General features: G+C 39.4%; 1 protein-coding gene across 3 annotated transcripts; it reads right to left on the bottom strand.

Moving 5' to 3' along the window:
- Positions 1–1,186: 1,186 nt before the first annotated feature.
- Positions 1,187–24,751, bottom strand: NIPAL1 (NIPA like domain containing 1). Of its 3 annotated transcripts, none has more exons than XM_036020215.1 (6): positions 24,597–24,751; positions 13,479–13,736; positions 11,623–11,679; positions 9,068–9,158; positions 5,404–5,564; positions 1,187–4,666 (listed from the first exon to the last, which is right to left on the bottom strand). In XM_036020215.1, the coding sequence occupies exons 1-6, from the start codon at positions 24,607–24,609 to the stop codon at positions 4,056–4,058; spliced, it is 1,191 nt and encodes a 396-aa protein (XP_035876108.1). In that variant the 5' UTR covers positions 24,610–24,751; the 3' UTR covers positions 1,187–4,055. The 3 variants fall into 3 exon arrangements, with proteins under 3 accessions (XP_035876108.1, XP_028362639.1, XP_035876104.1); XM_028506838.2 differs by lacking the exon at positions 24,597–24,751 and adding an exon at positions 23,508–23,681; XM_036020211.1 differs by lacking the exon at positions 24,597–24,751 and adding an exon at positions 19,818–20,098.
- Positions 24,752–26,085: the final 1,334 nt, after the last annotated feature.

The raw sequence follows: 26,085 nt of genomic DNA, 5'->3' as shown, positions 1-26,085 counted from the left end.
AAATCTCTTGACTGAGGGGAATTTTCATTACACTGACTGCTTTGAGCTCCTCTCTTATTCAATGAAATTACTGAAAAATAAGATAGTTTCTCTTATCTTTTCTTCTGGTGTCAAGTCAGTTATACAGGAGATGGTTTTATGGAGAGCCATCTTCTGATGAGGACCCCGGCCCACAGGGTCCATGTATTGTGGATGCGATGAACAAATTCACATGCACTGCAGAAATCCTGTGGAGAAAAAGGAGCAGCATGGCCCCTCTGAGTGAGAGAGAGGGCCCCGACCCCCACTTGGGCAAGCTTTTATTGCTTTTCTGGGCACATTACATTTACTATATACAGGTTCACTTTGGGTGGTTGCCTTTTACAGATAACAAGGGAGAGGATGTGGCTAATCACATCAAAGAAGAAGGATATTTGCAAATGCAAAGGGAAGAGTGGTTGAACTGGTTACACTCCATCCTTGGGAGGTTTAGCATAGATTTTAGGAAGTTACTTTATGCAGTGATTTACTTTATGCAGTAAAGATATGCAGTGAACATTTGCTGCCTCAATTCAGGGAAAGGGAGTTTTAGCAAAAGCAAGTCTCAAAGCAGCCCAGGGTACAATGCAGCCTAGGCCTGATTCCCCATGGGAGAACCTATCCGTGGGTGTGTGTCCTGTGTGCCGACCTCACTCCCCATTGGTTTTCCCAATCAGGGGCCGGGCTACATTTCCCACACCACGTGAAACGGTTCCCTATAGTCTTCTAAAAAACAGATTTTAATTTCAAGGGAATTGATAAAGCAAAATTAACCTAAGTGCAGATTTTTTAAAAATCTTGAAACCCTTTTTCTATATCTCAAAACTAAGTGGGGATCTTTTTGCCATTCCATAAACTTAACTTCAACAAACCAAAAACCGAACTGCAACAAGCATGATTAAAACATATTATTTTATTGAAAATAAAAAGTATACAGAAACATTAATTTAAAATTTATAAACTTTAAAAAATGAACAGTATTTATAAACATTTGAAAAATAGAAAACTTCATGACCATAGAGTTTATCCAAAATATATGAGAACATTTCACATATATTTATATAAATTACTTTTCCACAAAATTTTGTGGGAATGGGAAGATTGCACTTAGTCCAGTTTTATTGAGAAGAATAAAATACTTCTGTTGGAATCACTTTGTATTGGTTTGGTTGGGACAGTATAATGATGGGATTCATTCTCATCTGTATTACTTAAAATGAGCTACTGTACACAAATTGAAAAAAATGAAGAATGTAGTATAAAAATGGGCAACTAATGGTCCTTAGTATCTAGTAATAAGACTAAAATTAAGATGTTGATTTAAAGAGAATAAACTTTATTAAATGCTTCATGTGTTGGGCATGATACGGGGTGCTTTCCATGTATTTGATTTAGTGCTCTTAATATAAAGGCATTATTTTCACAATGCTAAATCTGAAGGGTTTTATGAACATTCTGCAATCTGAACTAAAAACAAAATCATTAACCATTGACCTAAGAATAAATTTACAAGTCAAAAAAATAAAGTGAAACTATCATGTTTACAGAATTAGAAAAAGGTTTCAATCTTTCAATTTGGCTGTGTGAGGACAGTTTTGTACTCCTTAATGACACATATACAGGTATTCACATAATTAACCCTCAGATATCATCTATGTGAGATAAAGAAAGTATATATATTAAAATATATGCATATGTGAAACTACCAGTTAAGACTAACATGGTTGGTCTGAAATATGATCCAGCATTTTATTCCTCCTTAGACAATATTTGTGCTCGCATTTTGGGTTTTCAATGTGTATGCCCTCTGGGGATTTTTAGAGTATTTCAAATATTTCATTGTTTCTCAACATATTTCAACTCATTAAACTTTTCTCAGTTTTTCTCCTGGGTGTATGTGTCAACACCAGTCTATTTTCCAAGCCAGGGCACACGTGGTTCTTGTGTTCCAAGAAACCTTCAACCTGAACACAATACACCAAGGGCAAAGCTTTGTGACAGGTGACCTTTAAGAAATATTCAACACAAAAATTCACAGCCTCAGGTTGGATGCCATTAATGTCCTCACAAGAAGGTATCCTGGAGACACCAATAAAGTTTTCAACAGAAAAAAGTAAAAAACTTTAAAAGATTTTCCACATTTTTTAAATACTACCTTTTTCTACAAATGTGTATTCATAGCTTATTTATCTGACATACAATTAAAGTGAAACAGCAGTCAACAGAGTAAACACACATTTGACCTGAGGTATTGACTCATGTACCTTCCACGGGTTATCAATGTTCAAAAATTCAGAATGCGTCGCATTGTACTCAGTGCTAAACTATGCAGGAGACTAGAACGGCGCATCTGGACTTGGCAGGCGTCTCAGATCTTCACTGTGAAACCCATCCTAGTTCCATAGAACTGGGGAACGTGAGAGCCGGTCTGGTAGAACGCCGAATAACAGCATTTATTTACTATTATTACCCAGCACAGACTTGAGCTAGGTTACAAACAAACAAAACTAATAACATTTGATGTTAGAACAGAGAAATCCAGTTAACCAGAAGGGTTTTGTTTTTTGAATGTCACAATTTTTTTTGGTTAGGATTGTTGTTTTGTTCTGAGAGAAATACGTTTAGTCTAGAAGATAGCTAATATCTCCTTTTCCATTAAATCAACGAGTGGTGAGAAATCTGTCCATAAACATTACAGACCACCAAAAGTGTTATTCTTGCCACACATTTGGAGACAGGAACATTTTATATAAGTTTTAATACCGAAAATTTTTTCCCTATAGTAATCCCTGAGATCTTAATACTTTGTTTTCTAGGAAGTTAACTCCCCTGCTTATTCTTTCAAAACACTTATCAATAAAATGTATAGAAAATGTGGCCAGGGTAAAATTCCACAGATAAAGACAATTTACCACTTATTGTAGTAGGACATATATTTTCAAAAAGGTTTGTAACTAATTACAATTTCCTTAACAAGCTTGAAAGTGCAAAGTTTCAAGAGAATGATTATGATAAATTCAGTTTTTTACAAAGATCTTTTTAGTTGTTTCCAAACTGTTTGTGAAAAACCCACCCTATGGGAGTTAAACATGTGAGAAGAATTTAAGTGTACAATATGATCCTAAAATAATGTAGCAATTACTTTACAAAAATCTCTATATCGATAAGGAAAATAACCTTTGGGATGGTAGTTAAAATAAAGGCACAAAATGAACGCAGGGGATTCCAAAACTGAATTCGCTTGGACTTCTCCAGAAACTCAATTTTATCTTGCATTCCTCAGGTTTGAGTTAGAAGAACTCACGAACACAATCATTGGTGTTTGTCTTTGTAAAAATAAAAATAAATTATTTCCTTTACCTAAGGTATAAAATATTTCCCTCCTCAATTCTTCCCTTTTTAAGTTGGTGACAAATGTCTGTGATATGTCCATCAATGACAATCACACTTCATCGGCTCTTCATGGACGTGTGTCACTGCAGCAGGACATGCAAGGAGCAGATGTGCAGAGCAGGCCTCTTTTCCTCTGTAACACCCTCCCCTGTAGCTGTCTCGTTTGTGGAAGGGGGAAAAGTGCATCAGCAATCTCACACCTCAGTTTTCACAATTTGAAACTATAACTCATCAGAGAATGATTGACACTTGGCTTGTCAGCACACAGTTAAGTTTATCGATGACTTACCGTGAGACTAAGAATAGCAGTCAGAGAAATGAAGAGCCACCTGGCAGGACCACGTACACTGTGACCAGAAGGAAGAGATTATTCTGAGACTCATCTAACTCGGACTTCTTTTGTGCTCAGGGAATATTTCAAGTTTGTAGAAATGAGAAACGGCAGAAGTCTTCCGGAGGATGATCAAAATATCGATTCCCAAATGTGATGGGCAAAAATGCAGGCATTTCTATTTGGCCTCAAATCTAAATTATTAGTTAGAACTTTAAAAATGTCACCTTTCCTAATTGTCCAAGAGTCAGGTACTCCTTCTCCTCTCCAAGACCCCTTATTGGGTCAAGTTCAGGGTCTGTAGAGACTTTGATCATTCGTTAGTCCTGCTAAACAATGTAATGTCATCCTCATATCCTGAGTTTGAACAGTCTATATTCTCTAGTAAGACGTATTTGTCTTCATTGCCACTCAGAGTGAGCACTTCTTTCTGAGTAGTGGACGTCAGGTCACTCCAGGTAATGTGGGTGTTTTTAAAAGCGTGCAGAAGGAAGATGCCATTGATAATGGTGAAAAACCCACTCAGGGTCCCGATGATATCCCCAGCCTTCATGCCGTACCATTCTTGGAATAAGATGGCGGAGCAAGTTACTACCATGGACGTAAAGAACACATAGTAAATGGGAGTCACGAGAGATGTATTGAAAGTGTCCAGTGCCTTGTTGAGATAGTTAATCTGTGTTGTCACTGAAAGCACAAGGACAGCCAGCAAAACAAAGACCAGGGGATGCTTGTAAACTGGCTTCCATTCCAGCAGTTCCTTAATGGCAATTCCCAGGCCCTTGACAGAAGAAACTGAAAATGCTCCAATCAATGAACAGATTGAAATGTAGACCAGGATGTTGGTCTGTCCTTTCTTGGGGGCCACGAACAAAATCAGCACCAAGGCAACCACAGTAATGATCACAGCAAAAGAAATGAACCCTGTTAGGAAGAGAGCAGAATTAGACTTCAGCCCTGGCTGGTGTGGCTCAGTGGACTGAGTGCCAGCCCGAGAACCAAAGGGTTGCTGGTCTGATTCCCAGTCAGTGCGCATGCCTGGGTTGCAGGCCAGGTCCCCAGTATGGTGCATACAAGGGGCAACCACACATTGATGTTTCTCTCCCTCTCTTTCTCCCTCCCTTCCCCTTTCTCTGGAAATAAATTAAAAATTAAAAAAAGAATTGGACTTCAGAAAATGCTCAGAGGATCATGTCTTTGTGATATCTTATTAATCATGAGTTTAGAAGAACAGGTGTTTTAGATAGAGAAGTGAGATTACATTTTTAAAAAGCAACAATACTTTACTGCACAGCTCTTGATATTTTAAAGAGGACTTCTCCCAAAATATCATTTGAATCTCACAGAGAACACTATGTAGTATGGCAGATATTGTCTGATTGATTTTTTATGTTCAGAGGGAGAGAGTGGCCAAATTTGGGTTGGAGCATAAGTCTTTTGCCTCTTCTCTCCCCACCTCTTCCTCTCATTATGTAGAGGGCACACATGGACACAAAAGTAAGCTGTGCCACCATTTCAGAAGACTTGTAATACTCGGGGAAACCTCAGTCACAACTCATGACTCGGCTTGTAGGAAGCCAACTGCAATATTATTACAATTCATTTGATGAAGAGAGAAAGTGGAGCAGAATTGGAGTATTTATTTTGATTGAATCACTGACCTGGGTCTCTCAATTTCATTTCCATTTCATGCAAAGAAGCAACTTCCTCTTCTTGTGGGGCATGAATAACCATCACAGTTGACCCCAACATACTTAATATGCAGCCTATTTTCCCATGAATGTTCAAGTGCTCATTTAAAAAATAGGAGGACAATATTGCACTGTTGAGAGAAGAAAGATAAATCACTCTTGTTCAGTTAATTACCTTTTGATTCCATAGCATCTCAGAAGGCACACAGTGGCCCATGCAGCTCCGTCTTCCAAGCACCTGAGCTGTATATGCCATGTGACACTAAGAACCCTGATTAGTTTTAAAACTCAGAAATGACGCTCAATCAAATCTGCATAATCGCTTTTATATTTAAAGAGTTAAAATAGACATTCTATGTCCCTGTAAACACCCCATGACCTTCTAAAGAGAACCCACTCATCTCATCTTCAATTTTCCCATCTTTCCCATCTTATTGGCATGATATATTTAGAATTCATACGCACATGATAACTTCAAAAAAGCTATATGCTTAAAGAATTACTCAGCTCAGGGCTGATATTTAGCTAGTTCACACAAGTATAATCATATGGGTTGTTAAAATATTGAAATATTTCCTTACCAACTGCCACTGCCCTGATACTTTCACCTACCCATTCTACTTTGGTTGCCATGATCTCAGGTAGTTCCACATTGGCAGCACCATGGGCACCAGATTATGCCATCCTGATGCTTCACCATTATGTGTGCTGTGGCTCCTACGCACCCCCAACACCCTGGTATTACCTATTTGCACCAAAGACTGGTCAACTATCAGGTGCTTTCTAAGAGTTGCCCTCATGTGGCCACTTATGAGGTCTGCAGCCTCAAGGAAAACACTGCTACTACTAATGGCTGTCATTCATTGTGTTAACAATGTTCTAGTACTGTATGTGTATCAACTCACTGAATTCTGAAAACAGTCCTACAAAGAAGATGAAAAGAAGTGGGTAGGCACTGTCATAATCTTTCTACTAAAAGTTGATAATGCATGGGGATAAAAGGACAAGAAAAAGAAAACAAACAAGTTGCTTAGCTACAAAATAAGTGTTCATGGGCATGTTGAACACACTCATTTGGGATCATAATAAAGACCAATGCATAAATATTAGACCCCTTTTCTATGAATGGGAAAATTATTACTTTTGCCAGTACTTAAGTGAAGAGATCTCCAAACAGAAGTAACCAGGAGACAATGGAAGACTTTTAGCCAGAGTTGAAATTCAACCAAACACTATGCTTTTTAAAAGTGCTATAACAGACTTCCAGTCAAGGTGGAGGCATAGGTAGACATGCTTCACCTCCTCGCACAACCACAAGAAGAATTACAACTAACCTCAAAACAAGTTAACACCCAGAACTGCTAGAAAATTGAATTGTATGGAAGTCTGACAATGAGGGATTTAAAGAAGCCACATTCATCCAGATAGGTAGGAGGGCAGAGACGTGGAGTTGGAGTGGAGAAGTGAGGAGACATGGCATGGTGTGGAGAAGCAGTGGGCACAGTGGGATGGGTGGTCCCACATCCATGTGTGGCAGATAGGAATAGGAAGGGATACCTTGGGAGTGAATGATACCCGCCCCAGGCTCGACTGCAAATCCTAGGATTCCAGTGTCGGAAAGATAAAGCTCCAGAACTTCTGTCTGTAAAAACCAGTGGGGGTTGGGTCAGTGGAAGAAACTGCTGGTTTCTCAGGAGAGTCCATTTAAAAGGGCCCACATGGACTTAGAATGTATGTAAACCCAGCCACTCTGCCATTCACCACCAGGGCAATAGTTGGAAGGGTGCCAGTTGCATACAGGAAGTGGGTCAAATGACTGGAAATGAAGTGAGTTCTAGGCAAGCCTCCAGAAGCCAGGCAGCTACATTGTCCCCTCTCCAGGGCCTCACCCACACAGAGCCACAAAGCCTGTGGAGTGGGTTGCCCCACCTTGGCCAATACCTAAGGCTCCACCCCATACAACTTAACAGGTGCACTAAGACAGGGAGTCAAAGCAGCTCTACCTAACACACAGAAACAATCACAGCGAGGCTGTCAAACTGAGGAGACAAAGAAATATGGCCCAAATGAAAGAAGACAACAAAATCCCAGAAAAAGAACTAAACAAAATGAGATAGTCAACCTATCAGATGCAGAGTTCAAAACAGTGGTTATTAGGATGCTCAAAGAGCTCACTGAGTATGGCAACAACATAAGGGAAGAAATTACAATAAGTGAAATAAAGAACAATCCACAGGGAATCAACAGTGAAGGAAAGGAAGCTGGGATTCAGATCAATGATTTGGAACACAAGGAAGAAATAAACATTCACCCAGAACAGAATGAAGAAACAAGAATTCAAAAAACAAGGATAGTATAAGAAGACTCTGGGACATCTCCAAACGTTCCAAGATCCAAATCATAGGGATGCTAGAACAAGAAGAGGAAGAGCAATAAATTGAAAACTTATTTGAAAAAATAATGGAAGAAAATTTTCCTAATTTGGTGAAGGAAATACACATACAAGTCCCAAACAAGATGGATGCAAAAAGGACTACACCAAGACACATCATAATTAAAATATGAAAGGTTAAAGATAGAGAGAATCTTAAAAGCAGTGAGAGAAAAGTAGAGTGTTATCTACAAAGGAGTACCCATAAGACTATCAACTGATTTCTCAAAAGAAACTTTGCAGGCAGGAAGGGACTGGCAAGAAGTATTCAAAATGATGAAAAGCAAGGACCTACAACCCCGATTACTTTAGCAAAGCCATTATTTAGAATGGCAGGGCAGATACAGTGCTTCTCAGACAAGGTAAAGACAAGGGGGTCATCATCACCAAACCAGTATTACATAAAATGTTAAAGGGACTAATTTAAGAAAAAGAAGATCAAAAGAAGATCAAAACTATGAACATTAAAATGACAAACTCACAGCTATCAACAACTGAATCTAAAAACAAACAAACAAACAAACAAAAACAAGCTAAGCAAACAACCACAACAGAAACAGAATCATAGGTATGGAGTTCATGTGGAGGGTTATCAGCTGAAAGGGGGAAGGAGGAGAGCAGGGGAAAAGGTGCAGAGATTAACAAGCATAATTTGTAAGGACAAAATAGACAGGAGGAGGTTAAGAATGGTATAGGAAATGGAGAAGCCAAAGAACTTATATGCAAAACCCATGCACATGCACTGAGGGGCAGGGATTGCTGGAGGGAAGGGGGTACCATGTGGCGGGGAGCAAAGGTGAAAAATTGGGACAATTGTAATAGCATAATCAATAAGATATACCTAAAAATAAATAAAAGTCCAGTAACAGCCATGGTCATTAACCACTATGACAACAAAGAGAATTAAAAGGGCTATGGCAATCTGATTAGGTGAGAAGGCAAAAAATCTGCTGTTGAATCATCACACATATAACACATAAATACTTTGTGTTGGCAGAAACCAGACTCAATCTCACAGAGGTTTTCTAACAACAGGCAATCTATTTCCTATTTCTACACTGATTTATTGTGTAGCCTTCTCAAATTATTTTGCAATTTTTAAATTTGGCTTTGAGATATGCTTAGCACTACATTTCTTGTGGAGTTAAATGTATCACGGTTTTAAAATCCTGGTAGAACCCAAGGTCTTTCTTGCTCACGTACCTTATGAGAACACTCAGCGCGCCCAGGGGGGTGACCAAGGTGGCAGGTGCAAAAGCATAAGCTGCAAAGTTCGCAGCCTCTCCTGCTCCCACTGGAAAGCAAGCAGCAGTGTTACTATAAAATATGGATTTATTTGTCAGTCCAGGAAAACATGACAGACACAAAGCAGTAGACTTTTAGCCCAATGACACTGATAGATTTGAATGAGAAGGAATAATTAACTTTTTTTTATGGAGGAAAGGGGAGATTGGCATTAGGGATGCAGATAAACTGTAATTACCTGGTCATACAAGCTCAACTTTCGCATAAAGTTTTTAGTTACTTCAGTACCAGAAACATATACGGTCACTCTGATGAAATCTAGTAGAGGTAGCTTTGGAGTAAGCAGAGAAGGATTCTGTTTGCTCAAGAATACTTAACTGTTATGCAAACTAACAGCGGACAACAACAAAACCCTTGTAAAATTGGAATGCTTTGTAGAGATCTACTGCCCCAGGCAGGGGACAGCCCGAGTCACCCACCAAGGGCCCACATGGTCAGGCATCAGTTGCAGATGACCTACAAGCAGGTAACACTACCTTAGTAGCTCAAGGAGAGCCAAGCAGCTGTTTTAAAGTCATAACAATGTGCTCCAGCAATTCCCATCTTATCTGAGGAACTTGAAACTTCCATGAGATACTGTGATGTAAATGGCTTCTGGAGGGAGAGAAAATTCCTCCAAGAGCTGGGCCCTTGAATTGAGGCCAAATTATTCTCACGGGTTACAAACACTTGCCCACAGAATGTAGTATTTCACGCTGGCAAACTATGCCAAACAAACTTAGTGTAGAGAAAATTCTGGAACAGATAAAAGACACCAGCAAGCTTTTTCTTTTTCCCTCTGTCTGCTATGCCCCAGCCCCACACCTCCAGCCAAAACTGCAGGAGTCCTTAGCTTTAGGAAAACATCATAAGACAAAAACAGTTAGGAGACTGCTCTATAAGAAGAGCAATGGCTGTATTTATTTTTTTTTACAGTATTAAGCATTCTTGAGCACTTTATAGATGGCTTTTATCTTTATAGGTGGCTTTCCAGGAAAATATTGATTTCATAATTAAAGCACTGGATGTTTGTCACTAGATAAAAATCTCTAATGTTAAAGGCATGCTTTTTCCTTCAGTACTGGCATAAACTTTGTACATGATGAAAATAAAATTCTAAATGTAGCCATATGATATTCTCCTTATATTTTCATTCTCGTGTGTGGGCAGAGGATGGGAAGATGCAAGAGAAAAGAGAAAAGAATCATCTAAATCTCTATCTAGAATCTTCCCACTACAGTCTTTGTCAACTTTTATTCAAATGAAATAAGAAAACAGATGTGCAAACACCTTAGAACCAGAAACGGCTGTACAAATTAAAATTATTTTTATTCGTTGTCTTTTGCGATTCCATCCTTTGCGAAAAGAATTCCAGTTCTTTCTTGTAACTGGGCCTCACAGATACTGCAATGGTGTGGGAAAATAAATGGAGGTGTTAAGGCTTCTGGCTGTTGGGGAGATGACTAGCAAGTGGGGTGAATGACAATTTATGAGGTCCTTTCTGTGGAAGCTTCAGTTTTTTTAAGAAAGTTGAGAGGAGGTGTGGAGGAGATAGAAATCTGTGAAGGGGCCTGAGGGAGATCAGTGCCTGCTGCCCGGAGGTCACCTTAGCACTGAGGAAGCTCCCACCTCCCACAGAGCCCCCCCTTAATCCTCAGAGCAAGTCTAGGAGGAAGGGGAGTGCTGACCACCTTCATCGTCTCTTTATGTCAGCGACTTTCAGCCTTTACCATCTTGTGGCACACATACACCAATGGCTAAAGTTCGGCAGCACACCAAAAATAGGTATTTTTGCCAATCTGACAAAAAAGGTATCATTTTGATTCATTCGCAGTGGATGGATATTGTTGTGTTGGTTGTTGTCATTTCTTATTTGACAGTCCAAGGAAAAAGTCAGTGTCTTATTTGATAGTCAGTGCCTCTGGCTAAATAGTCAGGTATTGCAGGTTTTGAAAATTCTTGCAGCACAACAGTATGTCATGGCACACTGGCTGGAAATCACTGTTTTATTTGCTCAGTGCTAAGCAGCCAGAGGGAACTTTAATTTATCCATGCTTTGGTCCTGGCCAAGAAATTGTACCCATTCCTTGGATAATGTACCCGTTCCTTAGAAAACACGCAGCTAGAAAAGTCCCAGATTCTAATTCAGAGCTGGGAAAATGTGAGGGGAAAGCATTTTCTTCCCTTGTTATGAAGAATATAATAAGAGAAGAAGTTCGTGATAAAATATAATATTTCAAATGTTAACTCCTTTGCATTCTAAGACAGTATTGAGAACATGGGGGTGGGAGAAGGAGTGTAAAACTTAATTCTAAATACATATGACATTTTATATGTAAGACTATGTTACACCTGCAAAAATGTTTCGGGACTTAAATGCCATCCTTACTAGGAAGCTAAATTAATCAATTTTGAACAATTCCATGCAATTTATCATTTTAAAAGTGAACACTGTTCTTAGTGTTAGGACTTACTTGAAAGTAATCCTGCCCACCAGAGCCATTCCTTGAGGTAAGAATGTCCACCTTGACCTAGGAAAATGATAAAAATTTAAATTAAGTTATAAAGTGAAGGAAGAAGGTTTGGAGGATTGATTTCTAGGTACTGGAATATGGTTGGAAAATGCGAGTGTTAAGGCCAAGTGAGTATATGTAGTCTTTTAACTTATGTACTTGGCCATTTCCAAAGATCTTCCAACACTTTCTATTATATTTTGAAATTTTTTAACCATGTCATTTCCTTTTTAGTTTAGGTGTTTAGTTAAAGGTGTTTCCATATAGATATTTTTTATTTTTTGGTCAATCCAGATAATCTCTTCCTTTACATAAAATAGTTTCTTCCTTTATCTTTATGCTTAGAAAGCCCTTCTTTTAGTTTTCTTTTCTCTTTTTTAAATATTTCACTTTAACTGTAAATCATGTAGAATTTATTTGGATGAATGGTATAAAGTAGCACTTTTGTATTCTCCCCCTCTAATTTTTGACAATTTTCTTAATACTTTTGATTGAATAAGAAATCCTTTCTCCAGTAAATTAAAGTGCCATTTAAAAAATCATACATTATATTATTGTATGTACTGGGGCCCCCTTATACATTTTAAATTATCTTTTATTATTTTTATCTATTCCTTTTTTAATCATTGTTCAAGTACAGTTTTCTCCCTTTTACTCCCAATCCAGCCCACCCCACCCAGCCCTCTCCACTTCCCTCCCATTACCGCCCCCCCTCCGAGTTTTTGTCCATATGTCCTTTAAATTTTGTTCCTGTATTTTTATCTATTCTTTTAATGCCAGTACCAAGCTGCTTTAATTAGATAGCATTATAGCATGTTTTATTTTCTGATAGTGCAAATCTCCACTCAATAGTACTCTTAAAACCTGTTTGCACAATTTGTAGTCATTTATTTTTCCACATGAACCTTGGAATAATATTTAGGCCTGTTATAATATTATTCTTGATAAGAATGAATATGAATATCATGGTTAATGAAGGGTAGTCAAGCACAGCTAGTCAGCATGTGAAATGTCAGTATCCATAACAACCTAATTCTATTGCTATCCATTTGATTTAACAAATATTTACTGGACGGCAAACACTATGCCAGGGAAAACTCCTGTTCTTATGAGTTTGCTATCAATAAACAAGTAAACCTGTTGACAACAAGTAAATAAATGTACAATAGCAAATTATTCTGGGCGCAATGAAGCACACCATTAGTGCTATGACAGAGAACGACAGAACACGCTGGTGCAGGAGACCTGCCCAGAGAGAGTGGCCCAGGAAGGCCTTTCTGGGGTGATGATATTTAAGCTGAGATCTCAAGGGTGAATCGGCCCAATGAAGGGGAGGAGAAAAAGAGTTCCAGGCCAAGGGAAAGGACCTTGAGGTGGGAAAGAACTCTGTATATTCCAGGTGCCAGAGGAAAGTAGGTGACTGGGAGCATAGCAGAGATGAAGCTGGGGAGGTAGCAAGGGCCGATTCACGCAGGAGGTCAGAGGCTGGGGAGGATGTTAGACTGTATTTATTCTGAGTGCAAAGAAAAGACACTGATGTGTTTCAAGCAGAGTAGCATGATCTGATTTTGACTCCTGAAACTGCAGAATAAAGCTATGAAAAGAAGAACCTCTTGAAGCAAGAATTTTAGACTCTCTGTAAGGGAGACCCAACTGCCTCAAACCTGGAAACTGCTGAGAAAAGAACGGCCAAGATTGGAGATAGAAGCTACGATAAATGAAGACAGTAAAATATTATTAATGTAGCATTATGATCTTACAGGAGGATTATTTCTCCAGTTAGAAACTTGAATTTGTTAGTTGCATTCATTTCTTACCAGCTCTAGTAACACCCTTGTTGGCCAGTTGCAAAAGGCCCTTCTTTTTTAGTATGAAGCTGGAGCCAATAAAAATACTGGAACTTACTGCCAGTACCAGGCCCACATAAAGACTGTATTTGTTTTCTACATTTGCAGAAATGCTCAAGTTGGAATTCAGGTCCCTGTAGAGGACAGGAGCAGCCAGCAGCTGTGACACATTTGTGATCTCACACCAAGCCTGGGAGGAGTTTGGACAGACCAAGGACAGCACGTAGCCTGGAAGAAAAGAGAGAAGGAAATGTCAACAAACAAAGAGGAGATGCATTTGTGTTTACTCCCATTCTGCAAGAAAAAGAAATGTGAGTGGACGGTCCGGAAACACCATTTTTCCACTGCATGAAGGGAAGCGCCCAGCAGGTAGTCTGTAGACCTGTGGACGTGTTCAGTTTGGCTCACACAGGATCTTAAAATTATTTAAATATTTGTTTAGTTGTTATCATCTAAATATGAGAGATTATGCAGGAGAGTCTGGGTTTCTCTTATAAATTGGAAAATCTTGGTGATACTTGGTTCTAGAAAGACGGTATCCTGCTCCAGCGAAGGTAGCTGTTTAGACTTGCTTACACTAGATATTCATCATAGTCTCCGCCCCCACATCCATGGCACTCCATATTATCAGCCTGTCCCCTGGAAAGCAGTATCTGTGACATCTGAATGTAGGGAGAGGGCACAGCAACCCCATTGGTTTAGAAATCACCATGTTATAGGAAATGTATCTTAACGCATTTGGTGGTGTATGAATTATACACTTCATAAAATGTATTTAAAAGATTTCATTTCCTGCCCCTGGCTGGTGTGGCTCAGTGGATTTGAGTGCTGGCCTGTGAACCAGAAGGTCACTGGTTCAATTCCCAGTCAGGGCACATGCCTGGGTTGCAGGCCAGGTCCCCCATTTGGGGGCATGCAAGAAGTAACCACACACTGATGTTTCTCTCCATCTCTTTCTCTCTCCCTTCCATTCTCTAAAAATAAATGAATAAAATCTTTTTAAAAAGATTCATTTTCTGTACCACTTTGCCTGAAGAGAATGATTTTTCAAGTCTATGTAATCCACCTTCTCCTAAGTAAAATAGAATCTAAGAGAAAAATGAATTAACTGCCAGCAGGCTTTTTTTAAAGAATAAGATTCAAATAAGTATGTAAACTATTGAACCAGGCCCATGATTAAATAAGTACCTTGGAATTTTGAGGCTAAACACTAAAATGCAAAGTTGAAATATTTTACACTATATTATGAACTTTTTAAATCTGTTCTCCACTTAAAAAGCTGTCAACAGGTAACATCATGACTAGATTTTCTGACTGTCTTTTCAACTTGTTTTCCTTCTAAAGCCATATTTTCCCATTATAAATTACCCTAAATAAAAGGGGGTAAAAAATTAATCAAGTATAGTTTTAGAATTCAATAATAAAATCAATTTTACATCTCAAAAATCTTAAGAAGGCATAACTAAAACAAAACAAAACAACAAAATCAGTTTGATCAAATGATGACAAAACTTTAATGGGATGGATACATTCCCGGCAAAACATTATGAAGTCATCTGAATTTTACCACATATAAAGTGAAGAAACAACCATAAAGTTCACATCTAGAAAAAGGTAAAATGATTGAATTTCAGCTTTTCATGATTACTATTTCATTTATCTCTGCAAGTTGAAAATCAATCAACTTTGACTCAAATATATAGGATAAATTCTGAGACAAAACTTCTAAATATTCTGAGAGGAATTACATAATTTCAAGGATATTTTATATCTTCGACAGATTTTTAGTCAGGTTATTTTAGTAAGAGTTGCAGTAAATTTTCAAACAAGCTAGCCCTTAGCAATCTTGTTCTGGGCACTGTTCATTTCATTTAAACCCCACGAATGGAAAGTAATTTTTAATAGTTAGAATTTCGATTGGTTTAACTCTTGAGAAAACCTGTGACCTGACTTCCCAGTGAATTCCACGGCTGCATTGCTGTCATCTGCTATGCAGTTAACCATTCCAAAACTTCATCTCTGAAAACAGTGTGGGTGGATCTCATTCCAGTGGAACAATATTCTTTTTAAGCTGTTGACATAGCAAAATGTTTCCGACATTTTAGGAGGTGTGGGAGCAGAGGGTGATAAGGGAGAGCAAATAGTCTTTGTGGCATTCTGCGAGTTCTCATTGTAAGTGGCAGACATCAATGCTGCATGTTTTATGGCAGGAGAAATATTAAAAATCTTGTGTAGTTACTGATTTAGAACTAAAATTATTTTGTGTTTTGGGTGTTTGTTAAGGAGAGAGCCAGCCTACAGCAGATGGGACTGAAGGAGGGAGTGAATGGTGAGTTGGTGGGTGTGGAGCACAGGGTAGCAGGGATGTGTGGGCAGGGACTTCGCAGTGTTTCAGAGGAATTAGAGAGCTCTCCAAATCAGAAGTGGCTTTTTTTAAGATCTGTGTGAGCAAAGGAATTATACAGGGAACTGAATCCAAACTGTAATCAACATAGAAAGAGAAAATCTATGACATCCACTATTTTTCATGTTAATAGATACTGTCCATCATCCTCTGAAGTGACTACTGATTTATACTCCTGCAGGAGGGAGCATACATTACTTCTTTGATGATTTTGTTATTTATTTTTCTAAATATCAAGTAATGGATATTTAGGAAGTGTGTGTCAGTTATAAAGAAAAACAATTCAACAGATACCAAGGAATCAACCACCCAGAACAATACCCCTCAGAGGCAATGATCATCCTGATTTTCTGCTAAACATTCCTTTGTTTAAAAAATCCCCTACATGATTATATCTTCAAGTAATAAAGTGTTTAGTTTTGCCAGGTTTTGCACATATAAAAATATGATTATAAAGTATGTATTCTTTGGTGGCTTGTTTTTGAGATTTATTGATATAGATGCATATGGCTGCAGGTTTTGTTTTTTCCATACTATTCTATAGAATCCCACAGTATGACTATCTTATAATTAATTTTTGTTTTATTGTTGGTGAACATTTGGATAATTTACACAGTTTTTGCTTTTATAAACAGTACTGATAATTCCTCAAATATGTCAAACCATATGTGATTGATATCTGACAATTTTTGATGTTACAGAAATAGCAGTTTCATATGGTTCAACTTAATACATATCTTCTATGTAGTGCTGTGAAAGTTGACTTACACACAATTTAAAAACACTGTTACATTTTCTATAGGAGTATATGACATTCCCCTTAAGTTCTAATACTATCTATAATGATGGGCAGGTTGAGTAATCACTCTTGGCTTCAGTTTCATTTGCTCTAAAATGAGGGAGTTGGACTTGATTCTGAAGATGCCTTCTATAATTTGGTGGTTTGACTATAAGCTGTCTTTGCTCCCAGGGTAATTTATTGATGATCCTGGTAGCTCATAAATATTGCTGATGGACCAGCTCTAAACTCACAGGTACTTGTGGCTGGAAAACATTTTAAAGAAACTGATGCCAGGATCTTAAGTGACTTTCCAAAGTTGTATAACTGCCCAAACCAAGGCCAAGAAACCCAATTCCCCAGCTAGTATTTTTTCTATTTCTGTAAAGTGAAACAATAAGGTACAAACAAAACCAGATAAAAATTATTATTAATGCTTATACAAAGATAAAGTGCTTTGAATAATTTATTACAGTACAATTTGCTTAGAGATCAATTTAAATTATTCAGTTTATTATATGAAGTAGAATATCCAGTTTCTAAGGAGTCAGTGATTGCATAAAACTACATTTTTATTCATTGCAAGGTATTTTTAGTTTGAGGAAATCATTGTTTCACTATTGGTTCTATGGGTAAGCTTAAATTCAGCAAATATTCACTCCTTTGTCCTCACGATGTGGGCTGAGTATTCTCCTGATGTCAAGATGGAATTGAGTTGGTGGCTAATGGGACACGAGCAGAGGTAATATGTGGAGAGGGTCCAGGTTTCCTCATCTTTTTGGGTTTATTCTCTTGAACCTCTGCATTTATCAGGAATAGAACTACCCTGAGGAACTGCTGCCCCTTCAGCCTGAGTCCTAGAATAAAAATACATGGAGCAGATCTGACCTCACCCCACTGTGACAATAGTTAGTCAGTTATTAACAAAGGAAGGGAGCAAGTGGAATAAGATATTAAGCCTGATTAATTAGGAGGGAGAAGCTTCACAGACACTCCAAAGGGGCATAATCCCTGAGTAGGCAGGAAAGACAGGCATCCAAACTTACCCAGGGAACACCCAGCCAGTTTCCCCAGATTGACTGGGGTTGGGGAGGTGAAGGGAGGATAAACAGCAAAAGGGAAATTTCTCTGCTGAGGTGTGTGCAGTGGGAGATGCCAGATGACACAGCAAAACTATGAGGCATGCACAGTAGGAGTGAAAATGGCAACCACAGAGGGGAAGAATCTAGCCTGGGAAAAAGATGAGAGAGGATCACAGCAAAAAACTCCAAAAAATCCAAGAAAGCCTACTCTTGTCTAAGCCCAAAGAAATATAATTTTAAAAAGGCCCCTTTCAGTAGCACCTACGTTCCCTCTATCTCTTCAGCAGCCACGTGGGCCAAAGCGGAGCACCCATTGTGGGCCACATGGGAATGGACACTGTGCTGGACTACTGGGGCCTCGGGTGCCAGGCTAATGGTGGAGTGGCTCTGGGTCCTCGCCCTCCTCCCGGGCTTGGGGGAGATGAGAGTGGGCCTGCCGCCCCAGAGGCTGGACTTCTTCCACAACAAGGTGGAGCTGAGCCACCTGGTCATGGATGAGACACGGGGCATGGTGTACCTGGGGGCAGTTCTTTGTTTTCACTCTAGTAAATCTTGCCACTATCCTCAAATCCTCCTATGTGCATATCCCTGAAATGCATTTCCTGTGATACCATGGAAGACTTCTATTCTCTCCAGCAACACCACAAAAAGAAGCTAAATTCAGCTAGACATGTAGCCAGATGCAGAGATACCTGGGTGAACCTCATTTATATTAGTCAAACATCAGCTTAACTACAGACACATAAGTAGAAATATATAGGGTGGGGCAAAAGTAGGTTTATAGTTGTGAAGATGTGAAACAGTTTGTTATTGTATTATTATTTATTAATTATTGTATTATTTTCCATACACACAACTGTTAAGCCTACTTTTGCCCCACCCTGTATGATTATTGTTTTAGCCACTGAGTTTTTGGTTTTGTGTTATGTAGCAATAGCTGACTGATATACCTGCCCATTCATATTAGCAAAGGAAAGAATGAGCGAAATCTCTTTGTGTCCCTAAATTTATTCTGCAGATATCAACCAGTGTGAATCAGATTATGTCGCTTCCCTGCTTAATTCCACCTCCTCCCCTCGTCATGATTTTTTATTGCAATTGTAATAAAATCTAAACTCCCAATCCTGGACTTTTTCTAAAAATTTACATGATTTAAATTTTGCACACCTCTGACATTATATTGTATTACTCTGTTTAACTCTCCCATTCTCTGAAACAACACTAGTTGTCTTTTCACTCATTTACTGAGTATTATCTGTCGGGCATTTGCTAGAAGCTGGGGGTACAACAGTGAATGAAAGAACATTCATACTCTCTTATAGTCATTCTAATGAGGGGAAATAAGATAGACAAGTGAACTAATACTACATAACATGTTGAGTGCCGTGGAAAGCAGTAAAAGCAGCATAAAGAAATACTTTTCTTTTTTTAAACACGTTACATGGAAAACCTCTCTACCAAGTGTAAAAGCAAATATCTTGAGGTGGGAATGTGCTTAAGGGGTTGGAGGAATGGCAGCCAGCCAGGCTGGCTGGCTGGGGTGAGAGATTAGGTTGAAACATAGGAAGGGACAAGATCAGGTGAAATGAGCCTTTAAGTAAGTAGGTCCAATCTTGTCATTTCACCTTCCCAATTTCTAGAATGGGTTCCCTTCTCATTCAGAAAAAAAGCCAAAGTTCTCACCACAGTTAACAAGGGCCTGTCAGCTATCTGTGCAACTTCATTCCCTGCTATGCTTTTTTTTAGTTCCTTTTATAGGCTAGGTTCCTTCTTACCTTAAAGCTTTGAGTAACCTTTACTTAGCCTAAGTAGTGAAGTAGTGACTGGCATAGCTAGGTCCTCCTTGTCACTAAGCACTCTCTTAAAATGCCACCCCTGCCTTCCCAATCTAAAGGAACTTCTTGGTCAAGTTCTATCATATGGCCCTATTTAATACTGCCAAACAAATGTCTTACAGTTTAAATATGGCTTTATATATAACAGTATCACATATTTGTATGGCTATTTCATTAATTCATTCAACAAAATAGTTGTTGACCACCTACCATGCAAGGCAGTATGGTAGGTATTCATTTATTCAACACTTAGCAAATTCTCACTGAGCACTTCCTGGGTGCCATGCCCTGTTCCAGGAACCCGCGAGATAGGGATCAACAGGGCAGGTCAACTGGTCCCTATTCTCATGCAGCTGATGAATTTAGTGAGAGAACAAACAAGTGAACAGGAATAAAGGGTGCAGAACAGGGATGAGAAATAACTTTGAGCAAATGTTGAGCAGAGTAAAAATGAGAAATAATTTTGAGCAAATTCGGAAATCAAGTCATAATAGACATATTTTCATATTGACTCTGATAGGGCTGGGGAAGAAGCCCATTATTTCGATGAACCAAAATAAAATTGAAAAGACGCTGTGGATTTTTTTAAAAGTTCAAGACCTGTATCTCTAAACAAGATCTTCCCAACATCACTATGTCTGGAAGCCAAGAAGCGTAAGAAGACTGTTAACCATCAGACTTCCTACTAAACTGCTGTTTCCACTTTACAATCTGAATGTTACTGAGCTTACTAAATTGTTAAGATAAAATCCCCTTAAAATTAATAAAATGATTAAAGAATGAAGATGCAGGAAAGGAACCTAAAAATAATACTTTAATAAGCATGCTTCTATACCGAGATTTTAAACCCTGATACAGTCCATATTAAATATTAAACTACGCAATGAATAGCATGTTGTTTTCTGAACAACATTCCGTGGAGAATTTTTACTACCTTTAACCTTTAAGCACTTCACTCCTTTACTACCTTTAGGCACTTTTGAATTTCAGCACTTAGGAAAAATATGAAAGGCTAGAAAAACAACCTGTGCTTTTAAACTTCTAGTAAAAGTTTACTTGGAGGAAGTCTTTTTTTAGTTCAACATATAAACTGTTAGATTTTATACAGAAAATGCAGCTCATCCTGAAAATAAAAGTTGTGATCATTTGGAATTTTGAGTAGTAATGTTTACGATGTTTTTAAAGAGTAAAATCTCCGAATCATTAAAACGTATACCACCGCACCAAGAGGCCAGAGAAAGGGGATGGGCACCTACAGGAAACACAAAGGCCCAAATAATTTTGTGCTTAGTTTGATCTCTCATTTTGAAACCTTATTCAATCTGGGCTTTGGTTTCTGTATCTGTGAAAGGGATGTAATGGCTACGTAATAAATTCACAGAACTTACTATGTGTGAGGGTAAACTGACATATTTTTATGTTAACCTGTTTCAAAAATTTAAGATTATATACATGAAAATGGGACTTGTCCTAATCAGTGTAAGAGAGATACAGCCAATTCTCAAAGAGGGGCACAGTTCCCTACTTTCCTTCTCTCAAAATCATGAAGACAGGCTGAATCAGCTCTAAATATAACCTATGTCATTTTTTACTCTGCTTAGTTGGCTGCACCCTGGGAAAGCGGCTCACTCAAAGAAAAGTTTGAAGACCATTGGATCCCTCTCCTCCTCCAACTCTCTCTACTGTCAAACCAGGTCTTTCTGTCCATGGTGTCTCCTGGCACCATAATCAGTGGGTTCATTACAGGTGATGGGGGTATTTCTCACATTCTATTTTCATCATGTCATAGTTTTATGTTAATAAAGCTCTACTGGAGTTAAATTAAGATCTGTAGAATTGAAGATATAATATAAAAATCCTAAATGAAAAAAAACCCTCCATATGTGTTTAAATTTATTTTTTGAGATAATTTTGGATTAGAAGGCCTTTTGAAGCATTTATAATTTTAAAAGTAAAAACCACACTAGGGGGTTAACTTTTTCTGTATGGAAACACAACTGGAATGCTCTATCAGATCCTATGATGGACTCCTTTTCATTTGGGTCTCAGTTCACATAGGAGTCTTCTCTGCACACCCAGTCTGAACATCCTAATTCTCTCAATACATTATCCATGAAACTCACCATTGTTGTCCTTTTTTTATTCATTTGTTTCTTGCATATTATCTATCATCTAGACAGTAAACTGCTTGGGAGCTGGGACCTGGACCTAAACTCTAGGACCAGGCTATCTTGCAAATTCCTCTGTACGAGGCCCTGGACCAATGCCTGGTACATGGGACTCATTAAAATTGAGCCTTTACTCCATGTCAGGCTTCATATGTAATCCTGCCCACTTCTATTTGTCACAACTGTACAGTGTAAGAATTATTCCCAGTTTATAGAGGAAGAAAGACTCAAGGAGGCTAAATTATAGCTGAGAAGACTGATGCCAAAACCTAGTCTCTTCCCACCACTTCTGACAATGTGGATTCTAGGTTCTTCCACCTATCTCCCACACAATTAATTGCCATAATTAATCACAGGAATTAAGTACTGAGCTTGAATATTTCTTGTTGGAACTAAATGTATTAGCTAGCAAAGCAGGAAAAACATCCTGTTTTGCTAGAACCTTCAAACAAGCTGGTGTAATCCACACACCCTCCTTACAGATCCTTGGGTAAACAAGGGTGGATGGGTTAGTAACAGTCTGACTTAACTAGTGTAGGAATTATTTAGGCAAAGGTCACACAACATCACTATCTAGGAAATCTAGATCCAGCTACCTAAGCAACCACTTCCAAAATCTCTGCTTTTGAATAGGTGTGAATTGTTCCAGACATTTTCTCTCTTAGTGTCCCTCTTCTCTCTAGCGGCCGTTTCGACTTTTGAATAGTTCACTGCCTAAAATCAACAACGAAAACCCCTCTCAGTACCAAGGAATAAGCTGGAGGGACCACGAGGAGAGAAGACGGGAAAGTCGCCAGCTAGTTCGGAAAGGTATATAGTTCTTGTCACGTCCCTCACTGTCCTTACCCTCCTTACATCCTCATCAGATAAGTTAAATATTGTCTTTCTCCTTGAAACTGTGGAAACCATCACAATTTCAGTTGATCCACACCTTTCCTGTCACACATACCACCCCGATTCCACCCCCCACCCCCACCCATGCCTTCTTTTATCCGGACTCACACGCGCCTAGTGAGTAGAAAGGCTGCCAGTGTTGCAAGTGCCTGGGGTCGGGTGGGGACTGAAACTGCAGCCCAGTAAGCAGTGAGAAACCTACAAACAACTGCACCCAGTTCCGGTCTCCTCTTACGTCGGGCGCTGCCGCGAAGTGACTACACCAAGAGTCAGACTAGAGGCTGGTGAGGCAGGGACGTTTTCCTCTCGAAGTGAGAGAGGAGTGGGCGGCCCAGGTGGGCCCATCGTGCTCCCCCTCAGTCCAGGGTGCCTGGCCTTCCACGGTGTTTGGCCCTCCCAGAGCCAGCTCAGGGTGCCGTTCGGAACTCCCACCAGGTTCCCGGGCACGCCCTCTGCCCACAGGGTGGTGTCGACAGCGGACTTTGGAAGTGAGTCTGAGTCAGTGGAAGCATCTTTCTCAGATGAGACTTGGGAGTCTTTCCACAGCATCCTGAGTTTCTCCGTCACAAGACTAAGCATAGTGTAATTTACCTGCAACTGCCTCCCGGACCAGAGTGGGAGCCACGTATGTCTTGTTCGACTGATTCAGGCTTTCCCAAAGAGTCTGGCATATTGATTGTAGGCACCAATAAATAGTTGCTGCCTCGTTGGCTGGGTGACTGGCTGAATGAATGGTTAATGCATGATGAATGAATTAAGAGTCGAGAATTACCCGGACCGCCCATGTGTTCTCGTAGCCACCCAGATGCCAGGACCCCTGGCTGGGGAATACACTCACCTTCTCGGCAGGGCTCTCCAGGCGGCAGCCGCACCTCTCCCCCCATGTCCGCTAGACAGGGTTTCCCAGGCGTAGGCGATTGCTCTTTACCCTCCCGGACTTCTCCTCCCCATGGACCCTTGCTCCCCTGGAGCAGCAGCTGCGGTGTCCCAGGCTTTTGTGAGCTGACCCCGCCCCCGGGCAGCCTCAGCCAATGGAGATGGCTGGGTGGGGCTTCCGTACGAGCCACGCCCCTACCTCCTAGGTTGGGTTGTAATTCTCAGTGGGAAGCGGAGGCTGCATACCTGGTCTCATGTGTGTGAATGGCGGAATCGCCCACTGCCACTCCTAACCACTGTTGAAGCCGCACAGTAGCGAAGCACAGACACACCTCGCAGAGTGAAGGCATCTCTCTGAGCTTGGGGGCCGCGGAGCCAACTCTCGGAAATGTATGGAGCATAGTCTGTGCTGAGGCCCCCTTCTGGCTCGCGGGTATCGAAATGTCTCCTGCTTCTGGATTCTGAGCGCTTGCTCTGTATGTTAGAAGCTTTGTATGGAAAGTTGCTGGCCACTGGGATTCTGCTGTGATTACCATGCTAAAATTTATTCCGGGGCTTTAGAACAGACTGTGCCCTTCTGTGCTATTATCAGCTTCTCCCACGGCCCTTCGACTTCGAACTGGTGCCCCTCCACCCTCCTTTTACTTAGTCATGTAGGTAACTGCAATAAATGCTTGAAGGAAAGGCAATGCTCAACTGAAACGACTTGTTCCTACAAAATAACAGTAGCTCGCATTTATGATATTCTTGCTTTACCATGCTTATGTAGGCACTTTATATGTATTAACCCATTATATCTGACAACATAGTCTACTAATCCCTAGTTTATAGAGACAAAAAATGAGGTTAAGTAATTTAACCACTAGTCAGTAAATGGAAGGCCTTATAGCAGGTCGTTATACAACGTGAAATGGGTACAATTCCTGCTAAAACCCTCACCACAGGGATGGGGAGCCTTTTTGCTCTGGGACTTCAGTGAAGGAAATATTACCCGCTCACTATATCTTTGTTCTAGGTAGTCATGAACAAACAGCGCTATTAACTTTATTACCTAAGAGCTTCATAGCAGAGGCTTCAATCTTGCTTGACTTGTTCTTCCGCTGATGAGAAGAGTTAATGATCTGTCAACATAAAACAAGGCACACACATTCACATGTGGATGGCTTGGTGGAGAAGGAGTAGCATGGGGAGTGGAATAGGTGAAGGCTGTAATGGAGGGAGATTTATGCCAAATTTGGATAACACGCCTTAAAACCTAGATTTATATTTAAACGTTTTGTTTGGACATCATATTTAAATTTTCCCCTTTATCAAAGATTGGTGATAATAGTAAATGTGATCTGAAGTATTACTTATTACTTATATATTTAACCAACACTTAAACTGCACTTATGTGGGCCAGCACTATTCTAAACACTTTGTAAATATTTGCTTTTTAAATCATCATAATAGATAGGTACTCTTATTAATCCCCCCTTTACAGATAGGAAAGGGAGGCAGTTAGAGAAACTAACTTGCCTGTGGCCACACAGCTACTAAGTGGTGGAGCAGGGATGCTAACTAAGGAAGTCAAGCTTCAGAGACTGTGCTCTTAACCCATTTGCTAATTGGATGTTTTTAAAAAATGGATATTTAAAAAACTGAAAATGTACTTTTGAGATAATTATTTTAATAATAATTGAATTTCAGGTTCCAATTAAAAGTCTATTTTAGGTAGGAGGCACTTTGTTGTAATTCTTGTTTTTCCATTTCAGAAATAAACAGAGAAAAGTATTTAAATTTATTTTAAGATCACTACTTTCTCGGCTTAAATGTCGCTTCTCAGAACTTTACTATGTATTTTCCTTCACTACTTGTTTGTAGATGACTTTGACTATTATGCCATTATATTGAATAGCACCATAAGCTGTCATGAAATGACATTCATTTTGAAGATTATTATTCCTAATAGAAACCATGGTGTTTATTTAACAAAAAGAAGAACATTCAAAAATCTCCAACAGGTACACTCAACAACTCTGGGAATATTCCTTTTTGACTTAAAACTTAGGATTGGATCATAAATGAGGCCCTCCCAAACATCAGCTCCTGTTTTATTGGTCTTTATTGGTATAGACTCAGTAGTGAAGGTCAAAATAATGAAGAACCTGTAGAATCTCAAGGCCTCAAAGGGACAAAGCCAAAAAGGTTCTTTGAACAGTGCAGGGGTCTGGGAGGGTCCCTATTGTATGAGGCTTTAACCCTTCAGTTGCTAGATTGTGGAGAGGTCTAAGGTTCCCTGGGCAGGGGCCGGGTAAACAGGCCATGTTGGTGGTTATTAGGGAGGGGGCTTGAGACAATTTGCAGAAGTTACATTGTGCCAAGTCTACTACTGGGAATTCATGGTTCCTTATTTTTTTCTCAATCAGCCTAGCTAAGGAGGTCATCAATTTTACTAATTTTTCCAAGAACCATCTCTTACCTTTATTGATTTTCTTTACTAATTTTAAAAATTTCATTGATTTCTGTTGCTGTTTTTGTTTCATGTCTTCTACATTGAA

Source organism: Phyllostomus discolor, chromosome 1 (assembly GCF_004126475.2).
Source record: "Phyllostomus discolor isolate MPI-MPIP mPhyDis1 chromosome 1, mPhyDis1.pri.v3, whole genome shotgun sequence".
Classification (NCBI taxonomy): domain Eukaryota; kingdom Metazoa; phylum Chordata; class Mammalia; order Chiroptera; family Phyllostomidae; genus Phyllostomus; species Phyllostomus discolor.
The sequence above is the reverse complement of the archived record's forward strand: the minus strand, read 5'-3'. Positions and strand labels throughout refer to the sequence as shown.

Bases quoted from the DNA above. Each gene is read 5' to 3' on its own strand.
- NIPAL1 (XM_028506838.2), bottom strand. From the start codon at position 23,553: ATGGGGGGAGAGGTGCGGCTGCCGCCTGGAGAGCCCTGCCGAGAAG. The intron at 11,680-13,478 runs GTAAGAAATGAA...TCATTTTCCTAG, and splicing joins CAAGGGTGTTACTAGAGCTG to GTCAAGGTGGACATTCTTAC. The intron at 9,159-11,622 runs GTAAGTCCTAAC...CTTGCTTTCCAG, and splicing joins GTGGGCAGGATTACTTTCAA to TGGGAGCAGGAGAGGCTGCG.